The sequence below is a fragment of the Capricornis sumatraensis genome, chromosome 1 (assembly GCF_032405125.1).
Source record: "Capricornis sumatraensis isolate serow.1 chromosome 1, serow.2, whole genome shotgun sequence".
Taxonomy (NCBI): Eukaryota; Metazoa; Chordata; class Mammalia; order Artiodactyla; family Bovidae; genus Capricornis; species Capricornis sumatraensis.
The window spans coordinates 228,412,452-228,433,156 of NC_091069.1; the positions used below are offsets into that span (position 1 = coordinate 228,412,452).

A 20,705-nucleotide genomic window follows, 5' to 3' on the forward strand; every position below is an offset into this window, starting at 1 on the left:
TAATAAGAGATAGAAAAGATTCTACATAATGATAAATGGGGGAGTCAACAAGAAGATACATCATTTGTAATTATTTATGCACTCAATATAGGAGCACCTAAATATGTGAAGCAAATTTTAATGGACATAAAGGGAGAAATAAACAGTAATACAATAAGAGTAGGAGACTTTAATACCCTGTTTAATCAATCATTAGATCATCTAGACTGAAAAATCAATAAGGAAACATCAACCTTAAATTACATGTTAGATCAGATATTTACAGAAAATTCCATCTAAAGGCAACAGAATGCACATTCCTATGAAGTGCATATGGGACATTTTCCAAGACAGGTCATGTGTTAGGTCAAAAGACAAATCTTAATTCATCTGTTGTTGTTCAGTTGCCCAGTTGTGCCTGACTGTTTGTGAACCCACGGACTGCAGCACACCAGGCTGTCCTTCCCTCTCACCTCCCAGAGTTTGCCCAAGTTCATGTTTATTGTATCATTGCAGATGGAGAAGAGGGTGTAGAGGATGAGATGGCTGAATGGCATCACTAATGCAATAATACAGTGAAGAGTATTCAAATCATATCAGACATCTTTTCCAGCCACAATGGTATTAAGGCAGAAATTAATTACATGAAGAAAAATGGAAAATTCACAAGTATGTAGAGATTAAACAACATGTTATTGAACAAGCGGTGTGTCTAAGAAGAAATCAAAAGAGAGAGAAAATATACCTTGAGACAAAAATGGAAATGTACCATTCAAAATTCTATCTACTAACTTGGAGCTTCATTTGTTCTCTACTTCTGGTTCTTTGAGTTGTAAAGTTAGGGTGTTGTTTGAGACTTTGCTTGATTCTTGAGGTTGGCATTTATCACTATGAGCTTCCTTCCTAGAACTACTTCTGTCTAATGGGCTAATTCAGTTTCCTAGTAATCTGTCTTTTAAAGTTAGTTTATTTTTTAAACTATGATTTTATTATTTATATATTTTTGGTTGCACTGGGTCTTCATTGCTTTGTGCAGCATGTCTCTAGTTGCAGTGAGCAGGAGTTACTCTTGCAGTGTGGGAGCACCTCACTGTGGTGGCTTTTCTTGTGGAGCCTGGGCTCTAGGCCTGCAGGCTTCAGAGTTGCAGTTGGTGGGCTCAGTAATTGTGGCACAGGGCTTAGTTGCTCTGTGGCATATGGAATATTCCTGGACCAGGAATTGAGCCTGGGTCTCCCGCTTCGGCTGGCGGATTCTTAAACACTGTGCCCCAGGGACCTCCTCCTAGTAATCTCTTATATGGCAGCTTCACCTTGTTAGCCAGTGTGAGGAACTAGCAAGTTGTGGGGTAGTATTCTGAACTGCTAAAATACAGAAGATGCCATAAAACTCTCAAGGCAGGTGAGGAGGAGCTGCTGTACAGATTAATTGTGTTCATTTTACGCTATGTGGGTACAATGGGAAATGTACCCTTCTCTAAAATTATGTAATTATAATGTGTTCATGGCAACATGGAATGAGAGAAGCAAATGTTTCAGTGTACTTGAGGATGATGAAAGAAAATTGGGTCTTCTGTTTCGTTTTCAGCCCTGCCACACTTTATCAGATCTGCTTTTAATTTTGCATCCCAGATTGATTTATTCTCATTCCTTTAGGTTAGGCAAGATTCTTTAAAAAGATTTTTTTTGTTTTCCATTATAGGGAAGTAGGGTTCATCTTGGCTTAGGCACGTCACCCTTACAACTTTGTTTCAGACAGACCACAAGTGCATCTCAGGGTGGCCTCTGACCTTGGACAGCTGTTTTGTTTTTTTTCAATTGTAGGTGAATTAGCAGGAATGTATTATCTCAGTCCCTGCTGTTTCATTTTGGTAATCAACTTTATTATTGACACCCTTTGATTATGAGTTTAGGAGATATTTTTAGTGCCTACGCAAAATATGGAATAAAAAACAATAGATCAGATTGTATCAAATGCAATAGTGTATTTGAACAAACTACACAACCTTGAGACCAGATTTCTGGCAGGCAGTTCATAGTCTCTGTGAAGCATTTGGCCAGCAGATGGGTTACACCATCGCACTCAAAGGAGGTTCTCATTACCAGTGTCTTTCTATTTTGGAGGTTGCTGTAACATTTAAACCATTGGAATTCAGCAGATTGGAGCTGTTCTGTCTGTGAAGAGGGCTGATCCTTTTTCCTTTAACATTAAAATTACATTCAAGGTATGCATTTCCTAACTTTTGAAGAGATCAGTTGTGTTCTCCAAGTCATAAATTCTGGACTATGATTCTGTATTAGTTCTATAAATACTTGTAAAGATAGGAAACATTGCTTTTTCAAGACAGTCCATTCATTCTGGGTGCTTTTTTTAAAACAAACTTTTAAATTTCTATTGGAGTATAGCCTATTAACAGTGTTGTGATAGTTTCAGGTGAAACAGCGAAGGAACTCAGCCATACATATACATGTAACCATTCTCCCACAAACTCCCCTCCCATCTAGGCTACTACAAACATTCTGGGTACTTTTAATTGTACTTCATATTTAATATGACCTGAATGTTTGTGTCCACCCAAAATTTGTATGTTGAAATCCTAATCCACAAAGGTGGGACCTTTGGAGGATGCTTAAGTCTTGAGGGTAGAGTTACAATGACTTTGATTAGGGTTTTTATAAAATAGCTTCTGAAGATACCCCAGCCCCTTTCACCATGTTAAAATTATGAAGGCACTTATAGTATGAGATATTTGATCCTATTTGTGAGAAAGATATTCATTAAGTCTACTTAAGCTTATCAATGTTTATTCTTATTTGCCTTATATAACACAGTTCTCATAGATGAAAGCATTTCATCAAATAGGTATGTTTACTAGTCAACAGGTATGTAACTACAATGGTCTGAACATTTGTGTCCCCATCAAATTCATGTGTTGAAATTCTCACCTCCACTATCCAAGGACGATAGTATTAGCAGGTGAGGACTTTGGGAAAGAGTTAGGTCATGAGGGTAGAGCCATCATGAATGGGATTAGTTTTCTTATAAAAGAGACTCCCTAGGGACTTCCCTGGTGGTCCAGTGGCTGAGACGCCATGTTCCCAATGCAGAAGGCTCAGGTTCAATCTTTTGTCAGGGAACTAGATCCTGCACGCTACAATTAAGAGTTTGCATGCCATAACTAAGACCTGGGTGAAGCCAAATAAATAAATATTTAAAAAGAGAGAGAGAGAGACCCCAGAGGGTCCCTAGGCCCCTCCTCATGTGAGGACATGAGAAAAGGCACTGGCTATGAACTGAGAAGAGAGGTACTTCTGAGGAGTGAAAGTTGTCTCAGTGCACTTTGACCTTCTGGTGCCGAGGACCTCTGGAAGTCTTAATCTGATCCTGTTTCACTCGATATATGGTGTTGATCTTCTGGTTCCAGAAAAGTTTATCCTAACTTAATGTTCTGGACCATTTGTCATCCAGGCTGTTACACATAACTAGCAATACTCAACCTCTGTAGTCCCACTACCCATACTGCTAGGGTGACCAACTCACCCTGGACTTTTCAAGTGTTAAAACTGAAAGCCCTGTGTTCTGGGAACCTTTTTAGTCCTGAACAGACTGGGATGGTTGGTTACCCTACATGCTACCCTTCCCCCACTATGCCCCAGCTCGTCTCATTTGCTTTATGTCTGTGTGTTGTTCAGAGTAGGGCTTCATATGTGACTCAACGGTAAAGAATCTGCCTGCCAATGCATGAGATGCAGGTTCGATCCCTGGGTCGGGGAGATCCCCTAGAGTAGGAAATGGCAACCTGCTCCAGTATTCTTGCCTGGAGTATTCCATGGAAGGAGGAGCCTGGCAGTCTGCAGTCCATGGGGTTGAAAAGAGTTGGGCATGACGTAGTGACTGAGAACATTGTCCAGAGTGGGCTGTAGAACTTAGGCATCCATCTAAATACTAATATGTGAAGATGTTCCCTATGTAGCATTAATGCTTGGAAGTTATTTTTTTCTTTAAGCCTTTCCTCTCTCCCTTTTTTTCCTACAGAAATACTAAGGAATCCTCTGATGTCTCTTTGACATATCCTTTTTAGGTTTTTTTCCTCATTGAATTTGTGGCGTGAATTGCTCTTGAGGAATTTTGGTCTCTTGAATTTCTTTCAACAATTCCACAAAATAAAATGTTTTCTTGCCACCTAGACTCCATGACTTCAGTTTGTCACAGGGTTTAAGTGACTCAGTGCTTAAAAAAAAGCAACAAAATTGTGTAATGAAACCTGGAAAAGCCACTTTTTTTTAGTAATTAAGAATCATCAATTCCAGTCCTAGGCTGATTACCACCAGTTGCAGGTTCTTGGACAAGTCTGATTTTCTCTTCAGGTCTTCCTTCCCTATAAAAAAAAAAAAAAAAAGTGGATTTTGCTAGACTAAACTCTGGGATCACAGTTTATGTTAAAATGAAATTATTCTCATATGTATACCTATGTTGATGTCTGACAGAAAACAGCAAAATTCTGTAGAGCAATTATCCTTCAATTAAAAAAAATGAAATGATTCTCAACCAGTAGAGAAGCAGGGTGTGATTGTCTTATCTATTAAATATTTCCTTTATGGAGCCTATTTGGAGTCTTTTCTGTATCTCTCTAGCCTGGCCTCTGAACCCAGAATCTAATAGTCAGGTATCAGATATATAATCAGTTAGGCCCATAGTGCCTCTTTCAGATGAAGACTTGCTGCCTGTAGCTAGAAGCATAATGGGTAAGCTCTCCCCAAGACAATTCCCAGGCTCCCCAATTCAGTAGGAGGATTCAAATGATTCAGCATATCGTCATATTGATAGCTATGACTGTTTACATTGAAAGAATACCAAGCAAAGTGAGCAAAGGGAAAAGGCACATAGGCAAAGTCCAGGGAAACCAGACACAGGTTCCAAGAGTCTTTTCTCAGGGGAGTCAACAGCAAGTAGTTGTGACTACACATGTGAAAAATTATTTATCGGAACCACTTGTTAGAGACTTACTTAGAGACTTGTTAGAGACTTAGGTTTTTATTCAGGGCTGGTCACAGAGGCAACTTCTGTACCAGATATCCCAACTCCTAGAAGGAAAGCTGGTGTTCAGCACAGATGCCTTGTTTGTACAATTCAGATACAATGAGCTGTTCTTATTTGGGAATGATGGAAATCGTCTCCAAAGTCAGCTTTCCAGATGCCAGTTGGGGATCAACACTGTAAAGTAAGATTGAAGTCTTAGGCTTGCTGTGTTATCTCTTCTGTACATGTAATAAAACATTTTGCTTCCAGTCTCTTGACCTCTCACCACCAAGTGAGGCACAGGAAACATTGGAAAGAAATGGATGGTGAGAAATAACTGAAATTCCACATTCTACTATGCTGGTAACTTGGGTGACTTTGGCTAAGTTAAACTATTTAACTTTAGTTTTTTCATCTGTGAATTGGATATAATAATGCAAACTACACAGGGATTTTGCCAGGAACAAATTATTTTGTACATCCAAACAATCTGCCTGCAGTGTGGTAGACCCAGGTTCAATCCCTGGGTTGGGAAGATCCCCCTGGAGAAGGAAATGGCAAACCACTCCAGTATTCTTGCCTGGTGAGTTCCATGGACAGAGGAGCCTGGCAGGCTACACTCCATAGGGTTGAAAACAGTCAGACATGACTGAAGGGACTTAACATGCACAAATGCACAGATAAAACATAACATCCATTGTTCCTGAATCTGCTCATTCAACAAAATATTTATTAAGAATCGACTGCATGCTAAAGACTATGATAGGCCCTGGAGATACCGGGCTGAGCAAAAAACATCCTGCCTTTTTGGAATTTACAGTCTAGTTGGGGAGAGAGACTCTAATCTCAAATAATAACTGTACAAATTAATATAAAAATATAGTTTGACACAAAGTGCTCCAAAAGAGAGGTAGAGAATGCAGTGGGACTGTATAATGGGCACTGACCTGCTTGAGTAGGTCAGAGAACATTCCCCTGAGAAAATGGCATATATATAAGAATCCCAATGAGTTGAATAGGCAGTGGCTACTTCAAGAGATCAGAGGAGACATTAGGTAAAGGCTTTGCAGCCACAATTATCTTCAGGGTGGGAGGGAGCAGGGCATTGTTGGAAACAGAAAAAAGGCCTGCAGTTGGAGGAGAGAGAGCAAAATGGAGAATAAGATCAGAGAAGATAGAGGTAGTCAAGAACGTTGAGGTAATGGAGCTTGGTCACCATTCTAAGAGTAATGGAAAGTAATTTAAGGATGTTTAGCAATGGGGTGACATGGTTAGATATTTAAGGGTTTTGAAAAGATAAGTCTGCCTTGTACAGATATGATTGGAGTGGGTGTAGTGGGGGTGAGGAGGGTGTTGTGGAAATGGACTAGTCATAACTTGAGTAAACTTGCTTGGAGATGGAGAGAAATGAAAAGACTTGAGAAGGTGTATGTACAGTTTCTATATTACTTTAATAAACAGCTTCCACTTGAACTGTTTTTACATAGATTTTTTTTTTCCCCATTACAGTTACTATCCACCCCCAGCCTTTATCAGTAAGGGTTACATTCCAAGAACCCTAATGGATGCCTGACACTGTGGATAGTCCCAAACCCTATATGTACTGTTTTTTCCTATACATATTACATATCTATGATGAAGTTTAATTTATAGGTTAGGCACAGTAAGAGATTAACAACAATAATTAATAATAGAATAGTTACAACAATATAATACAGGTTATGTGAATGTGATCTTTCAGAATATCTTATTTATAAACTTAATACTTTTTCTATATTAATAAGGATTTACCGTGCACTGTGGCTGTGTCTTTCACAGTTTGAAGTGAGAAAGTTAATCTAGCATGCATTTCTTTTTCTTTTCTTCACAATTTCGCAGATAGAGGATTTGTTCTTAGTGTAGATCTTAGAAACCTCAGCTCTTTTTTTTCCTTATGAAGTCAGAACTTTCACCTTTTCATTTAAAGGAAGCACTCTATGGCTCTCTTTGGTGTATTTGAATTGCCAGCATTACTAGTCTTGCGCTTTGAGGCCATAAGGATGACTTATGGCCAAGTCACCCTTATAGCCCCAAAGTAGAAGTCAAATAAGGGTGACTTGAAGACAAGCACTGTGATGCTGTGACAGTGGATCTGATAGCTGAGACAATGACTAACTGACTAACTGATGAGATACACTGGACAGGGGGATGATTCAGGTCACGGGTCGGGGAGAGCAGGATGGCAAGAGATTTTACCACGGTACTGCGAAGTGAAATATTTTCTGCCATATTGATGAGCAAGAAATGTCACAGCTATCAGCGATTCCAGCCCTCCAAATGTGAATGAGAGCTCCCAAAAGGGAACACAATGCCTGTGATCCTGCAGATGCTGTCACCCCCCATGGTGATTGATGAGAAGCTGGAGGGAGGTGATGCAAGAAGCTGCCATCCATCATATCTGCCACCCCTTAAGGTGAACAAGGAATCAAGGACATAAACAATCAGGAAACAAGATTTGGCCCTAGATCACGGAGGTGCATAGGGAGGAAATGAATTCAGTGAGCTCAGAGGATTGCCTCTTTCCATACACAGAGAAACGCTAGATACCTTAGCTTGATATCTGGTTTCCCTTATTTAACAATAATCTTTGATGGTCTTTGCTGAAAACTTGTATATAGCCTGCTTCCCGACCCTGCCTCCTTGGAGCATACTCTCAGGGCTACAGTCTCCCAGGCCTGGAGTCCTTAACATTCCAACCAAATTCTCTGCTTTCAGGTTGTAACTGATTTTTTAGTCAATTCTACTCAGTATGTGTACAGTTTAACAACTTATGAATTATTTATTTTGAGAATTTTCCATTTAATATTTTCAAACCGTGATTGACCCATGGGTGACAGAAACCATGGATAAAGGGACAGTGCTATACCAGTATGATGAAATCTTGAAAGTTGAAAGACATTTGTAGGGGTGTGGATGGACCTAGAGACTGTCATACATAGTGAAATAAGTCATAAAGAGGAAAACAAATGTTATATATGTGGAATCTAGAAAAATGGTATAGATGAAATTATTTGCTAAATAGAAGTAGAGACACAGACATGGAAAACAAACCTATGGACAAGAAGAGGGAAAGAGAGTGGTGGGATGAATTGAGAGGTTGGGATTGACGTATATACACGATTATGTATAAAAATAGGTAACTGATGATAATCTAGTGGAGGTGAAGGAATTCTAGCTGAGCTGTTTTAAATCCTAAACGATGATGCTGTGACAGTACTACACTCAATATGCCAACAAATTTGAAAAACTCAGCAGTGGCCACAGGACTGGAAAAGGTCAGTTCATTCCAGTCCCAGTAAAGGGCAATGCCAAAGAATGTTCAAACTGCTGCACAATTGCACTCGTTTCATGTGCTAGCAAGGTAATGCTCAAAATCCTTCAAGCTAGGCTTCAACAGTACGTGAACTGAGAACTTCCAGATGTATAATCTGGATTTAGAAAAGGCAGAGGAACCAGAGTCCAAATTGCCAGCATCTGTTGAATCATAGAAAAGGCAAAAGAATTCCAGAAAACATCTACTTCTGCTTCACTGACTATGCTAAAGCCTTTGAATATGTGGACCACAACAAACTGTGGAAAATTCTTAAAGAGATGAGAATACCAGACCACCTTACCTGAGGTCAAGACAATAGTTAGAACCAGACATGGAACAATGGACTGGTTCAAAATTGGAAAAGAAGTATGTCAAGGCTGTATATTGTCAAGCTGTTTGTTTAACTTATATGCAGAGTACATCATGCACAATGGTAGGCTGGGATAAAGCACAACCTGGAATCAAGATTGCAGGGAGAAATATCGATAACCTCAGACATACAGATGATATCACCCTTATGGCAGCAGCGAAGAGGAACTAAAGACTTCTTGATGAAGGTGCAAAAGTAGAGTGAAAAAGCTGACTTAAAACTCAACATTCCAAAAGCTAAGATCATGGTATCCGGTCCATTCACTTCATGGCAAATACATGGGGAAACAATGGAAGTAGTGACAGACTATTCTTGGGCTCCAAAATTACTGCAGATGGTTACTGCAGCCTTGAAAATAAAGGACAGTCACTGCTTGGAAGAAAAGTTATGACCAACCTAGACAGCATATTAAAAAGCAGAAACATTACTTTGCTGACCTATGTCCGTAAAGTCAAAGCAATGGTTTTTCCACTAGTCATATATGGATGTGAGAGTTGGACCATAAAGAAGGCTGGGTGCTGAAGAATTGAAGCTTTTGAACTGTGGTATTGGAGAAGACTTTTGAGAATTCCTTGGACAGCAAGGAGCTCAAACCAGTTAATCCTAAAGGAAATGAACTCTGAATATTCATTTGAAGGACTGCTGCTGAAGCTGAAGCTCCAATGCTTTAGCCACCTGTTACAAAGAGCCAATTCATTAGAAAAGACCCTAATGCAGGAAAAGGTTGAAGGCAGGAGAGAAGGGGACAACCGAGGACGAGATGGTTGAATGGCATCACTGACTGAATGATGACGGACAAGAGTTTGAGCAAACTCCAGGAGATGATGAAGAAAAGGGAAGCCTGGCATGCTACAGTCCATGGGGCTCAAAGAATCTGACAGGCCTGAGCCACTGAACAGCAACAACAACAAATGAGAATCTACTCTACAGTTCAGGGAGCTCTATTCAGTGCTCTGTGGTGACTTAAAAAAGAGAGGATATATCTATGCATATATCTGATTCACTTTGTTGTACTTTAGAAAGTAACACAACATTGTAAGCAACTGTACTCCAATAAAATTTAATTAATAATAAAAAAGATATTCAGTTCTTGAATAAATAACTGGTAGAGATGGAGATTAAGTTATATAACTTGCTGAGATTTGCATTTCAACAACAACCTCCCTTACACATTTATCTTTTGAGGAGAAAAAGTAAGATACTGTCTAACACATGTGTAGTATCATCCACTGTAAATATATTAACTCATCAATCATCACAGCAAGCCTATCAGGTGCTATTATTACATATATATTATAAGTGAGAAACATGAGGCACAGAGTTTAAGTAATTGACCAATTTCAAACAAGTAATAAGTGGTAGGTCTGAGACTGGAACCCATATAGTTTGTTGTCAGATCCATATGGCCAACCACAGTGGCAAACTATAATGTTTAGGCCAAATCTGGCCCATAACTGTTTTTATGCAGCCAGCCAGAAAACCTAGAAAAAAAATTTTTTTTTTAAATTTTAAAAATGTTTTAAAGAAGAAAGGAAAAAGGAGAATCGTGACAGATTGAATATAGACTACAAAGCCTAAAATATTTACTATTTGAACTTTTACAGTGAAAGTTTGCTGGCTCTTACAGTAACCATTCCTAGAAAATGTGTTCCTTGAATAGAAAGTTGAGCACCACTGAGTTTTATAGATGAAAGATACTTCTTTCATAAAATGAGTTATAGCAGAGTAAGGGCAATGTACTCAGGGGTAGAATTTTTTTCTTTTTTTTGAAAATTTAAAATTAAGACTGAGTGTAGAGAAAGTTTCTTGGGAAGATGGGAAATTTATCCCTCTGAGTAAGATCAAAGGTAGCTGGGCTGGTGCTGAGTTACTGAATGTGCTGCCTGTCATTAAGACAATGAATTTCAGCTGGATTTATGGGCTGATCGAAGAATCATTTGGAGACAGGACATATCAGCCAAAAACTTCTTATTTTAAAGCTATGATTTGTTTTTGGAAAGACAATTTAGATCAGCACTAAAAATTGATAAATTCTGTTATTAAATCAACATCTAGAGAAAAAAACATGACTCTAACAATGCATTTTTCTTCCAAAGTTGTAAATTCATTAAGAGAGAACATAGTGTGGCTTTTGTTTGTTTGTTTGTTTTTGCCTTTCTAAATAAATTGTCTTGATTTTTGGAGAGATTGTGTTATTCATCTGAATTTTTCTAGAGAGCAAAATATTAAGCCACTAAAATATTTATTAAACCTACTATAGTGCTAGCTATTTTGGTGGACTTTATATATATGATTATAGAAAGATTTTTTTTTTCGGCTGTGATGTGATTTTCATTTGATAAATGGTTCTCATCGACCACACTCTATTGATGCATTACATGTTTCTTGCTCATGGTAACTGCATTAATCCACTTTCTGACAGAGTCAGACCATGGCTCTAGAAATTATATTTGGCCAGAGTTGAGCTTATCTTATCACCTTTTTAGACTGGTTTTGTTAGTGGTTGATGGGCGCCCATTTTTCAGGCCCATTTTCTCAATATCTCACTTGATCCTTTTGGTTGTTGTGGGTGGATTGGGTAAGGTACTAATTATAGTTGTTTAAATTATAATATTCTTTGTTTAGAAAATTTCTTCTCTCTATTCTATTTTTCCTTTTAAGACTGTTAAAACAAGTTTTATACTGAATATTTTTCAGATTGGAATATTATTGATTATGCTTTTTAATTGTAGGAATTTCCAAACATATGTAAATGGAATTCAGTTTTAACCATCATCATATGTGGGCAGTCTTGTTTAATTTTTTATCTTCCTCCTCCATTGCCTCCTATCTACCCCTAAAAATTTTAAAACAGATCACAAACACTATATTTTTTCATTGGGTAAATACTTAAGCATTTGTCTCTAAATTATAAGGACTCTTTAAAAAATATCAGCACCATTATTAGGATGCTAAAAATGAGCAGTAGTTTCTTAACATTAACACATATAAGTTAATGTTCAAATTGCCTAATTTTCTCACAGATACCTTATTGGCAGTCGACTTTTCACATCAGGACCCTAATAAAGGCAGTGATGTATGTTTGGTTGCATTGTCTCTTAATTCTGGTGGGATATGGTATGCTAGTTTCCCTTTCCTCTTTTTCTCTTTTGACATTGATTCTGGAGATCAGTTGATCTTCTGTCCTAATACTTCTGGTAAACTTGTGGTATGAATTTTACTAGAATCTGAATTATGTGTTAAATGTAGGTTAAAGTTTTTAACAAGAATATGTCATAAGACGGTGGTCAAGTTGAACTGTTGAACTACTGGCTGGCAAGAACTTGTGAGTGGTACATGTCAGCCATTTCTTCTTTTACTTCCCCTAGTTGAGTAAGATTTATTTTCCTCATACTTATGATACTAATAGCAGGTAAGAAGAAACAAATATTTGTATGTAATGTTATTGAGGAGACCTTTCTTTGATGAAATTACTTATTACTTGGTTTTACTTTTTTGTAATTAGCAGTAATACTGAAACAACTGGAGTCCTTATTTGGCATAGGATTGCCAGACACAGTCAGGCTACATATTTTTAGTTTTGCCTTCTGAGTCATTAGATTAGGTAATATTTCTGTCTGTCTGAGGGTCTGGCCAACATTACTTTCCTATTAAGGATGGTGAAATCCTTGCTGTTAATTTTGTGCTGAAAATTATAAGTATAAAAATCCATCTAGGTAAAATCTGTAAACTTATAGCTAATACTCTGATTTATGTAGAAAAAGCTAATAAAGAAAGCTGTCTTTAAACATAGTCATTTTATGACAGTGAAAGGACTTACAAAAGTATTTCCTTTACTCTTATGAAATAGAATCTAGTATTCTTTTATTCAGAATTTATTGTGAATGATAATATGTCAGGTTTTCTTAATTGATTAAGCCCTGTTTGAAACTTTAAAAATGAAATTTTGTTTTTTAAAAAAGAATAATTTATTGGAAAAGTACTTTTAATTTATTGGAAGAGTGCTGACAGCTTTATTGAAAATAACTTTTATTTTTGCTTGAATATCTGTTTCTCATAATGGTAGAAGTTATGTGAGAAATATGAATTTGTAGAAAAATATATAAGAATGTTAATATTTATCTTCATGGTAATGTTTTCCTTTTTGTTGATTGACTTGCTTGAATTGATTTCTTTATGTGTGTTACACTTATTTATATTTTGTTTATTTTCAAAATTTGATGATTACCTTGGATCTTATGAAATAGTTTTTAATTGATTGTTATAATACATTAATGCTATGTATTTCATTTTCAATGGTTGTTTATTGTTTGCTGCTACTGCTACTACTGCTAAGTTGCTTCAGTTGTGTCCAACTCTGTGCGACCCCATAGATGGCAACCCACCAGGCTCCCCCATCCCTGGGATTCTCCAGGCAAGAACGTGGTTTGCCATTTCCTTCTCCAATGCATGAAAGTGAAAAGTGAAAGTGAAGTCGCTTTATTGTTTAGGAGATACTTAACACTGTAAATTTTTTCTTATTGATAACAGTAATTGAGAGTCAAATGACGTAACTCAGTGAGTGCTTGCTGCTGCTGCTGCTGCTGCTGCTGCTGCTAAGTTGCTTTAGTCGTGTCCAACTCTGTGCAACCCCATAGACAGCAGCCCACCAGGCTCCCCCGTCCCTGGGATTCTCCAGGCAAGAACACTGGAGTGGGTTGCCATTTCCTTCTCCATGCATGAAAGTGAAAAGTGAAAGTTAAGTCACTCAGTCGTTTCAGACTCTTAGTGACCCCATGATCTGCAGCCTACCAGGCTTCTCTGTCCATGGGATTTTCCAGGCAAGAGTACTGGAGTAGGGTGCCATTGCCCTCTCCGAACTCAGTGCTTAGAACATCAAAAAGACATTTTGCTTTCTTAGTTAATTTTGCTTTTTTAGTCCACTGGTCCTCTGATACCCTAAGGTTAAGAAAGAAAATGCTCTAGTACCTTTGGCATTTTCTGATGCGTTTGTTTCTTTTTAGCATTTGTCCAACATGTCTTTTCCTGATAAGTATTTTTCCTTAATAGCTTCTGTAGGTAATTTGAGATGACTCCTTAAATCTGTTTTCTTCTATTAAGAAGAGGTGTTGTATTAGATTGAAAATAATAATCCATTATAAAATGATAACTCAAAGCTGTGTATTTACTAGGGCAGTGTTGATTTCGGTTCCTTTTATTCTTTAACAAAAAGCCAAAACACTGAAGGTGATATAAATGTGGATTTTATAGACTTCACATTTACAATCATTCTTTGATAAGAAAAATATTAAGATTCTGTTTCTAAGTATTTTTTCCCAATTTTTCATAATTTATTTGAAAAAGTTAAGATTAATCTCATGATTGGATCTTTTTGTCTTGTATGTGTGCTTTGAGGAATGTAATTTCCTTCTGAACCTAACTGATGTTTGTATTCATCAGCAGTGATTTATAGGTGACAATGAAGCTGGTTGATTAGATAATATGTAGGAGAGTTGGTCTTTATAGATAAAACCTTCAGCAATTTTATGGAAGTATTTCTCTTAGTGCTGAAATCCTCTGTTGAGGGCATGCTTTATCTTAAATATTAATATACTTTCTTACCATTAAAATAATTCATTATTTGACAGTCTGTCATTTGGTAGTAATATAACCAATTTTAATTGCCTAGTTTTTCAACAGCTGTTTGTTTAGCCTCATATAGACTGACAAACCAAAACATTCCCATGGGTTTAATGAGGTCTCTAGTCACTATAGTGATCTCTGTAAAGTGTGAGTAGTTAGCCTTTTGGTAAACTGTCTTATGTTATTCCCTCTGTCTTTGCAGATAAATTATTAGTCATAACTGTAGCAACAAAAGAAAGTGATGGATTCCATCGATTTATGCAATCAGCCAAATACTTCAATTATACTGTGAAGGTATGGTATATTTTTTAATTCATGGAGATTTTAGACTGTGTACCTGAAGTACATTTTTCATAGTAAGAACAATAGCAATAGCAACACGATCTATAATCCACAGGAGGGAGATGAAATTTGATTGCATAATTGCCATTAGTTTACACTTACTTGATTGTTTTAAAGATAGATTTCAGCCTTGTTAATACTGCCACTCAGATGATAATTTCCTAATATTTGCTAATGCTTTGTATAAACATGTTGTATAAAACAACCGAAGGATATTTAGAAGGATACACACACACACACACACACACACACACACACACACACACACACACACACACACATATTTGTTTTGAGGAGTCTTGTATGCATATAACATAATTAAAATTTGATAGTAATTTTTTTAACTTTGAAGTTTTTTCTTTTTGTAGTGGGTTTATCTACCTTGGTATGTTTCTTCATTTAGGAAAATTGGAAACATTACTGTGAAGCAGATACTTTTTCTATTCCATTATTGGAAGGTGCTTGTTTTTTGTTTGTTTTAGAGGAATTTAGTAACATTAAAAGGGCTTTATAACTTATCTCTAGGAGAATATCTTATTGATAAATGGTCAGAAGAAATGGGAAATTTGGTAGGACTGGTAAACTGAGCTATGAAAGACCTGCTTTGTTTTTTTTAAGTTATTTATTTTTTAACAGAAATGAGGCTCTGTCAGCTAAATCTTTTCCACATATAGAGGAGAAGAGAGAGATATCCCAAGGTAGGAAAACAAACAAATGAATTTAATACATTTACACAACAAAACAATAAAACTTAAAAAAAGCAAGGAGAGAGAGACTGCTTTTTGCTTAGGGAAAAAGTGAGCTGTTCTAGTATATAATGCACAAAAAAGATAATATTTGCTACATAACTGCTAGAAGAATAGGTACATATGTTAATGTAGAACAACTGTTAAAAGAAGCTAACTTTTCTAAAGAAGGAGATCTAGGTGTTTAATATAGGATAAAGGAGAAATACATTAGAGAAGCTTGTTAGGATACAGAGGAAATACTGTAGAATTTCCTACATGGAAATGGAGAAAAATTATGGTGAAATAATTCTGAAATCCAATGAAGGACATCGTAAGGGTTCAGAATGGGAAGAGTGTGGAATATTTCTTATGTGTGAGACACTGTTAGGACCTTTATACATGGCATGCTGTTGATTCATTATATAAACCATGTAAGGTAGATATTACTTTGCTCATGAATGAGGAAACTTGCCCCAGGGCATATAACTTTAAGGGGTCAAATCTTGGACCCCAGCACCCTTTGTTTGACTCTGGAGGTTTTGATCCTTTCCATTATATGATTCTGAAGTATGGACCCTAGACCACCAACATCAGCATCAGCTGGGAAATAGGAATGAGGTTTCTTAGGCTTCTCCCCACCTTCTGAATCATAGACTGGGAGCTGGACCCAAAAATCTGTTTTAAGAAATCCTCTGAGTGATTCTGATGCATACTAAAGTCTGTCACACTGATGGAGTGGAAAGAAAATAAGACTAGAGCTTAATCAACACAGCACTACACAGAGTAGGTGCTCAGATATTTAGGCCCAGTAGTACTGTAGTATTGGAGAAGTCCAAAGGGGTTGTGGAACAGAAGCATAACAAATGTTAGGGCCAGAGGAAGCCACTTTTTAGGTCAAGAAGGTGATGGCATTCCAGTTGAGCTATTTCAAATCCTGAAAGATGATGCTGTCAAAGTGCTGCACTCAATATGCCAGCAAATTTGGAAAACTCAGCAGTGGCCACAGGACTGGAAAATGTCAGTTTTCATTCCAATCCCAAAGAAAGGCAATGCCGAAGAATGCTCAAACTACCACACAATTGCACTCACCTCATATGCTACTAAAGTAATGTTCAAAATTCTCCAAGCCAGGCTTCAGCAATATGTGAAGCATGAACTTCCAGATGGTCAAGCTGGTTTTAGAAAAGGCAGAGGAACCAGAGATCAAATTGCCAACATCCGCTGGATTATGGAAAAAGCAAGAGAGTTCCAGAAAAACATCTATTTCTGCTTTATTGACTATGCCAAATCCTTTGACTGTGTGGATCACAATAAACTGTGGAAAATTGTGAAAGAGATGTGAATACCAGACCACCTGACCTGCCTCTTGAGAAATCTGTATGCAGGTTAGGAAGCAGCAGGTAAAACTGGACATGGAACAACAGACTGGTTCCAGATAGGAAAAGGAATACGTCAAGGCTGTATATTGTCACCCTGCTTATTTAACTTATATGCAGAGTACATCATGAGAAATGCTGGACTGGAAGAAATACAAGCTGGAATCAAGATTGCCAGGAGAAATATCAATAACCTCAGATATGAAGATGACACCACCTTTATGGCAGAAAGTGAAGAGGAACTAAAAAGCCTCTTGATGAAAGTGAAAGAGGAGAGTGAAAAAGTTGGCTTAAAGCTCAACATTCAGAAAACAAAGATCATGGCATCTGGTCCCATCACTTCACGGGAAATAGATGGGGAAACAGTGGAAACAGTGTCAGACTTTACTTTTGGGGGCTCCAAAATCACTGCAGATGGTGATTGCAGCCATGAAATTAAAAGATGCTTACTCCTTGGAAGGAAAGTTATGACCAACCTAGATAGCATATTCAAAAGCAGAGACATTACTTTGCCGACTAAGGTCCATCTACTCAAGGCTATGATTTTTCCAGTAGTCATATATGGATGTGAGAGTTGGACTGTGAAGAAGGCTGAGTACCGAAGAATTGATGCTTTTGAACTGTGGTGTTGGAGAAGACTCTTGAGAGTCCCTTGGACTGCAAGGAGATCCAACCAGTCCATTCTGAAGGAGATCAGCCCTGGGATTTCTTCGGAAGGAATGATACTAAAGCTGCAACTCCAGTACTTTGGCCACCTCATGCGAAGAGTTGACTCATTGGAGAAGACTCTGATGCTGGGAGGAATAGGGGGCAGGAGGAGAAGGGGTCGACAGGATAAGATGGCTGGATGGCATCACCGACTCGATGTACATGAGTGTGAGTGAACTCTGGGAGTTGGTTTTGAACAGGGAAGCCTGGCGTGCTGCGATTCATGGGGTCGCAAAGAGTCGGACACGACTGAGCAACTGAACTGAACTGAACTGAATGTTCTAATAGACTAGCCCCAATATGAATCCAAATTTCCACACCAGTGTTTCTTTCTCCCTTCAATATAAGTAAGTGGTGAAGAAGTGCTAACTAGGGATCTGAGGCTGGGAGTCCCACAAGCTCTACCAGCCAGGCTTGTATTTGGCTCGATGGTAAGTAAATTTAGAATTAATAATATTTATTTTCTAAACTAATTTTATGCTTTTCTTTTGTATTCTTAATTTCATTCCCTCTGAATTCACAAATCTTTTAGTACAGCAGCCCCCAACCCCCAGGCCACAGACCAGTACCAGTCTATGGCCTGTTAGGAACCTGGCTACATAGCAGGAGGTGAGCGTGGGTTAGCCAGTGAAGCTTCATCTATACTTTCAGCCACTCATTGCTCACGTTACTACCTGAGCACCACCTCCTGTCAGCAGCAGCAGCATTAGATTCTTGTAGGAGAGCATGAACTGTGAACTGTGAACATGTGAGATATCTCGGTTGCATGCTCTTATGAGTATCTAAAACCTGATGATGTGAGGTGGAGCTATAACAGTGATGCTAGTGAGGGGAGTGGCTGTAAATACAGATTATATATCGTATTATATATCACAATATAAAAACCATCCCCAACCGGGGTCCATGGGAAAATTATTTTTTATGAAACTGGTCTTAGGTGCCAAAATGGTTGGGGACCACTGGGTTAGCAGATCCTTGTTTCAGGAGCTTCAGACTTGGTTTTGATGAAACTAAGGTCCAAGATGTGTCTGTGGCAGGGGTGCTCATAGACTTGTTTCCTGCTTCTTCACAGCCTGGTGCATCAGCAGGCACACAATCAAGAGGCAACTGCTGAGGCTGGGCAAACAGAACCCAGGATGACTGCAGGCTTAGCTCTGAGTAATTGTGCTTAGGTGATTTCTTGCACTGATAAATAATTAAACTTTTGAGGGAAACATAAGTTTAAGATTCTTAAGGTAAGGAAGATGGCATTTGATCTGATGCCCTCTGTGTTTCCTGGGGTGACTGATTTGGTTTCAGCAGGGAAACAGATCAAGGGCCCCATCCAGGATTCACTGAGCTTCCAGGGCTCCCCCTTGTTCATCAGACAGATATCCTGCCAGATTTAAAAGTGATCTGGAAAGTTTCTTCATTTTCTTTCCTTTTCATTTCAGTCAGAATAAAGAGAAATAAGATGTGAGAAATACTTTCTGTGGCTTCCCTCACGAATTCCCAGCTTCCTTGGATTAGTGTCTACTTTTCATGTTAAAATTGAGAATGGCATTGTATGGGGTGGATAACATTAAAGAATTATGACCTGATCTAGACATCAAGTTTTTTTTTGCTGTCTAGCATAATGAGTGTAACATTTAAAGAGTGGTGCTATGTTATATTGTACAAGCTGTTGGTAACTTCCAGTGTTTATAACACTTCATAACCTGAGTTTTGCCCAGGGATAAAATGTTGTTTTGATTTATAGGTCCTTGGTCAAGGAGAAGAGTGGAGAGGTGGTGATGGAATTAATACAATTGGAGGGGGCCAAAAAGTGAGATTGATGAAAGAAGTCATGGAACATTATGCCAATCAAGAGGATCTGGTTGTCTTGTTTACTGAATGGTAAGAGAAACAACCTGTGGCTTTTTTTTTTTTTTTTTTTTTTTTCAGTTGGTGCCATCCTTTTGGAAGACACTTTTTTTTTTTTTTAAATTTAAAATTAAAAAAATATTTTTTTGGCTGTGCTAGGTCTTAGTTGCAGCACGCAGATTCTTCATTGCAATGCATGGGCTTCTCTTTATTTGCAGTGCGTGGGCTTACTTGCCCCGGGGCATGTGGGATCTTAATCCTCTGATGAAGGATCTAATCCATGTCCCCTGTATTGGACGGTGGAGTCTTAACCATTGGACTGCCAGTGAAGTCCCGAACATGTGGCTTTCTAAGTCTGTATTAAATTATTTTAAAAGAGTTGAAATTCACGCTTGGAGAATATATATTGAATTATTTTATTCACAATGAATCATTGTTTTAAAAAGTAGATATTATTCATAATTATAAAACCATGGTCTAACATTTAATTAATATGATCACATTTGTTGAGTTATCATAAATACCAATGGGAGGACAGGACATAGGCTAAAATTTTTGTGAAATTCATGTCTTAACCCTGATTTGAGATAGAATAAAGATCATATTGAACCTTTATACTGAGAGAGTAACCCAGTGGATTCTGGTTGTCCAGGAGGAAATATATCATGTAAGGTATAAGTGAAAAATTAAAAAAGAAAAAAAAAACATGTTTAATAAGAAAGAAAAATCTTTCTAATATGTAAATATCTTTCCTTGTACTAAATGTGGAGTGTCTGCTGTGTTTCCTCATCTTCTTCTCAGGTTTTTAATAATGTCAGATTGTCATGAAGCAGTATTGGTAGACACCTTTTTATCTACCATTTTCCCTACATTCTTTTTTATTTTTTGATCATTGCTTATTTTAAATCTCCTTGCATTTTCCTCTTTAAGTTAGGGAAGTTTTTATATCTCTCCCTCAGTTTGAAAGTCCAAAACCACAAATTATTACAGATGAAAGTAAGATTGGTGCTTTTTGTATAAATTTTAAATAAAGGCAGAAATTTTGAATTGAAAATATACATACTGGAATTCTGGTGCCATCAACACTTACAAATTTTGAAAGGTTCATATATTTGTGTCTTTAGAATTTCCATATTGTCTCCCAGGAAAAAATAATGTTCTGCTTATAGTTACTTATTCTTACAACATTAGATTGATGGTTAGCTTGTATATCAAGAAGTTTTCTACAAAAGCTATTATATATATAATCTATCTATCTATCTATCTATCTATCTATCTATCTATCTATCTATCTATCTATCTATCTATCTATCTATCTATATATATAACCCTTAGGAAAATGGAGCAGGATGTTCATACTAACTGATTG

At 37.5% G+C, this 20,705-nt stretch overlaps 1 protein-coding gene across 3 annotated transcripts in view; it reads left to right on the top strand.

Moving 5' to 3' along the window:
* Positions 1-20,705, top strand: part of PLOD2 (procollagen-lysine,2-oxoglutarate 5-dioxygenase 2) — a 119,049-nt gene that overhangs the window by 39,262 nt on the left and 59,082 nt on the right. For all 3 annotated transcript variants that reach the window (XM_068988831.1, XM_068988844.1, XM_068988837.1), the window contains exons 2-3: positions 14,543-14,634; positions 19,233-19,369. In XM_068988831.1, coding sequence (XP_068844932.1) covers positions 14,543-14,634; positions 19,233-19,369 — 229 coding nt within the window. The remainder of the gene's footprint in view (positions 1-14,542; positions 14,635-19,232; positions 19,370-20,705) is intronic.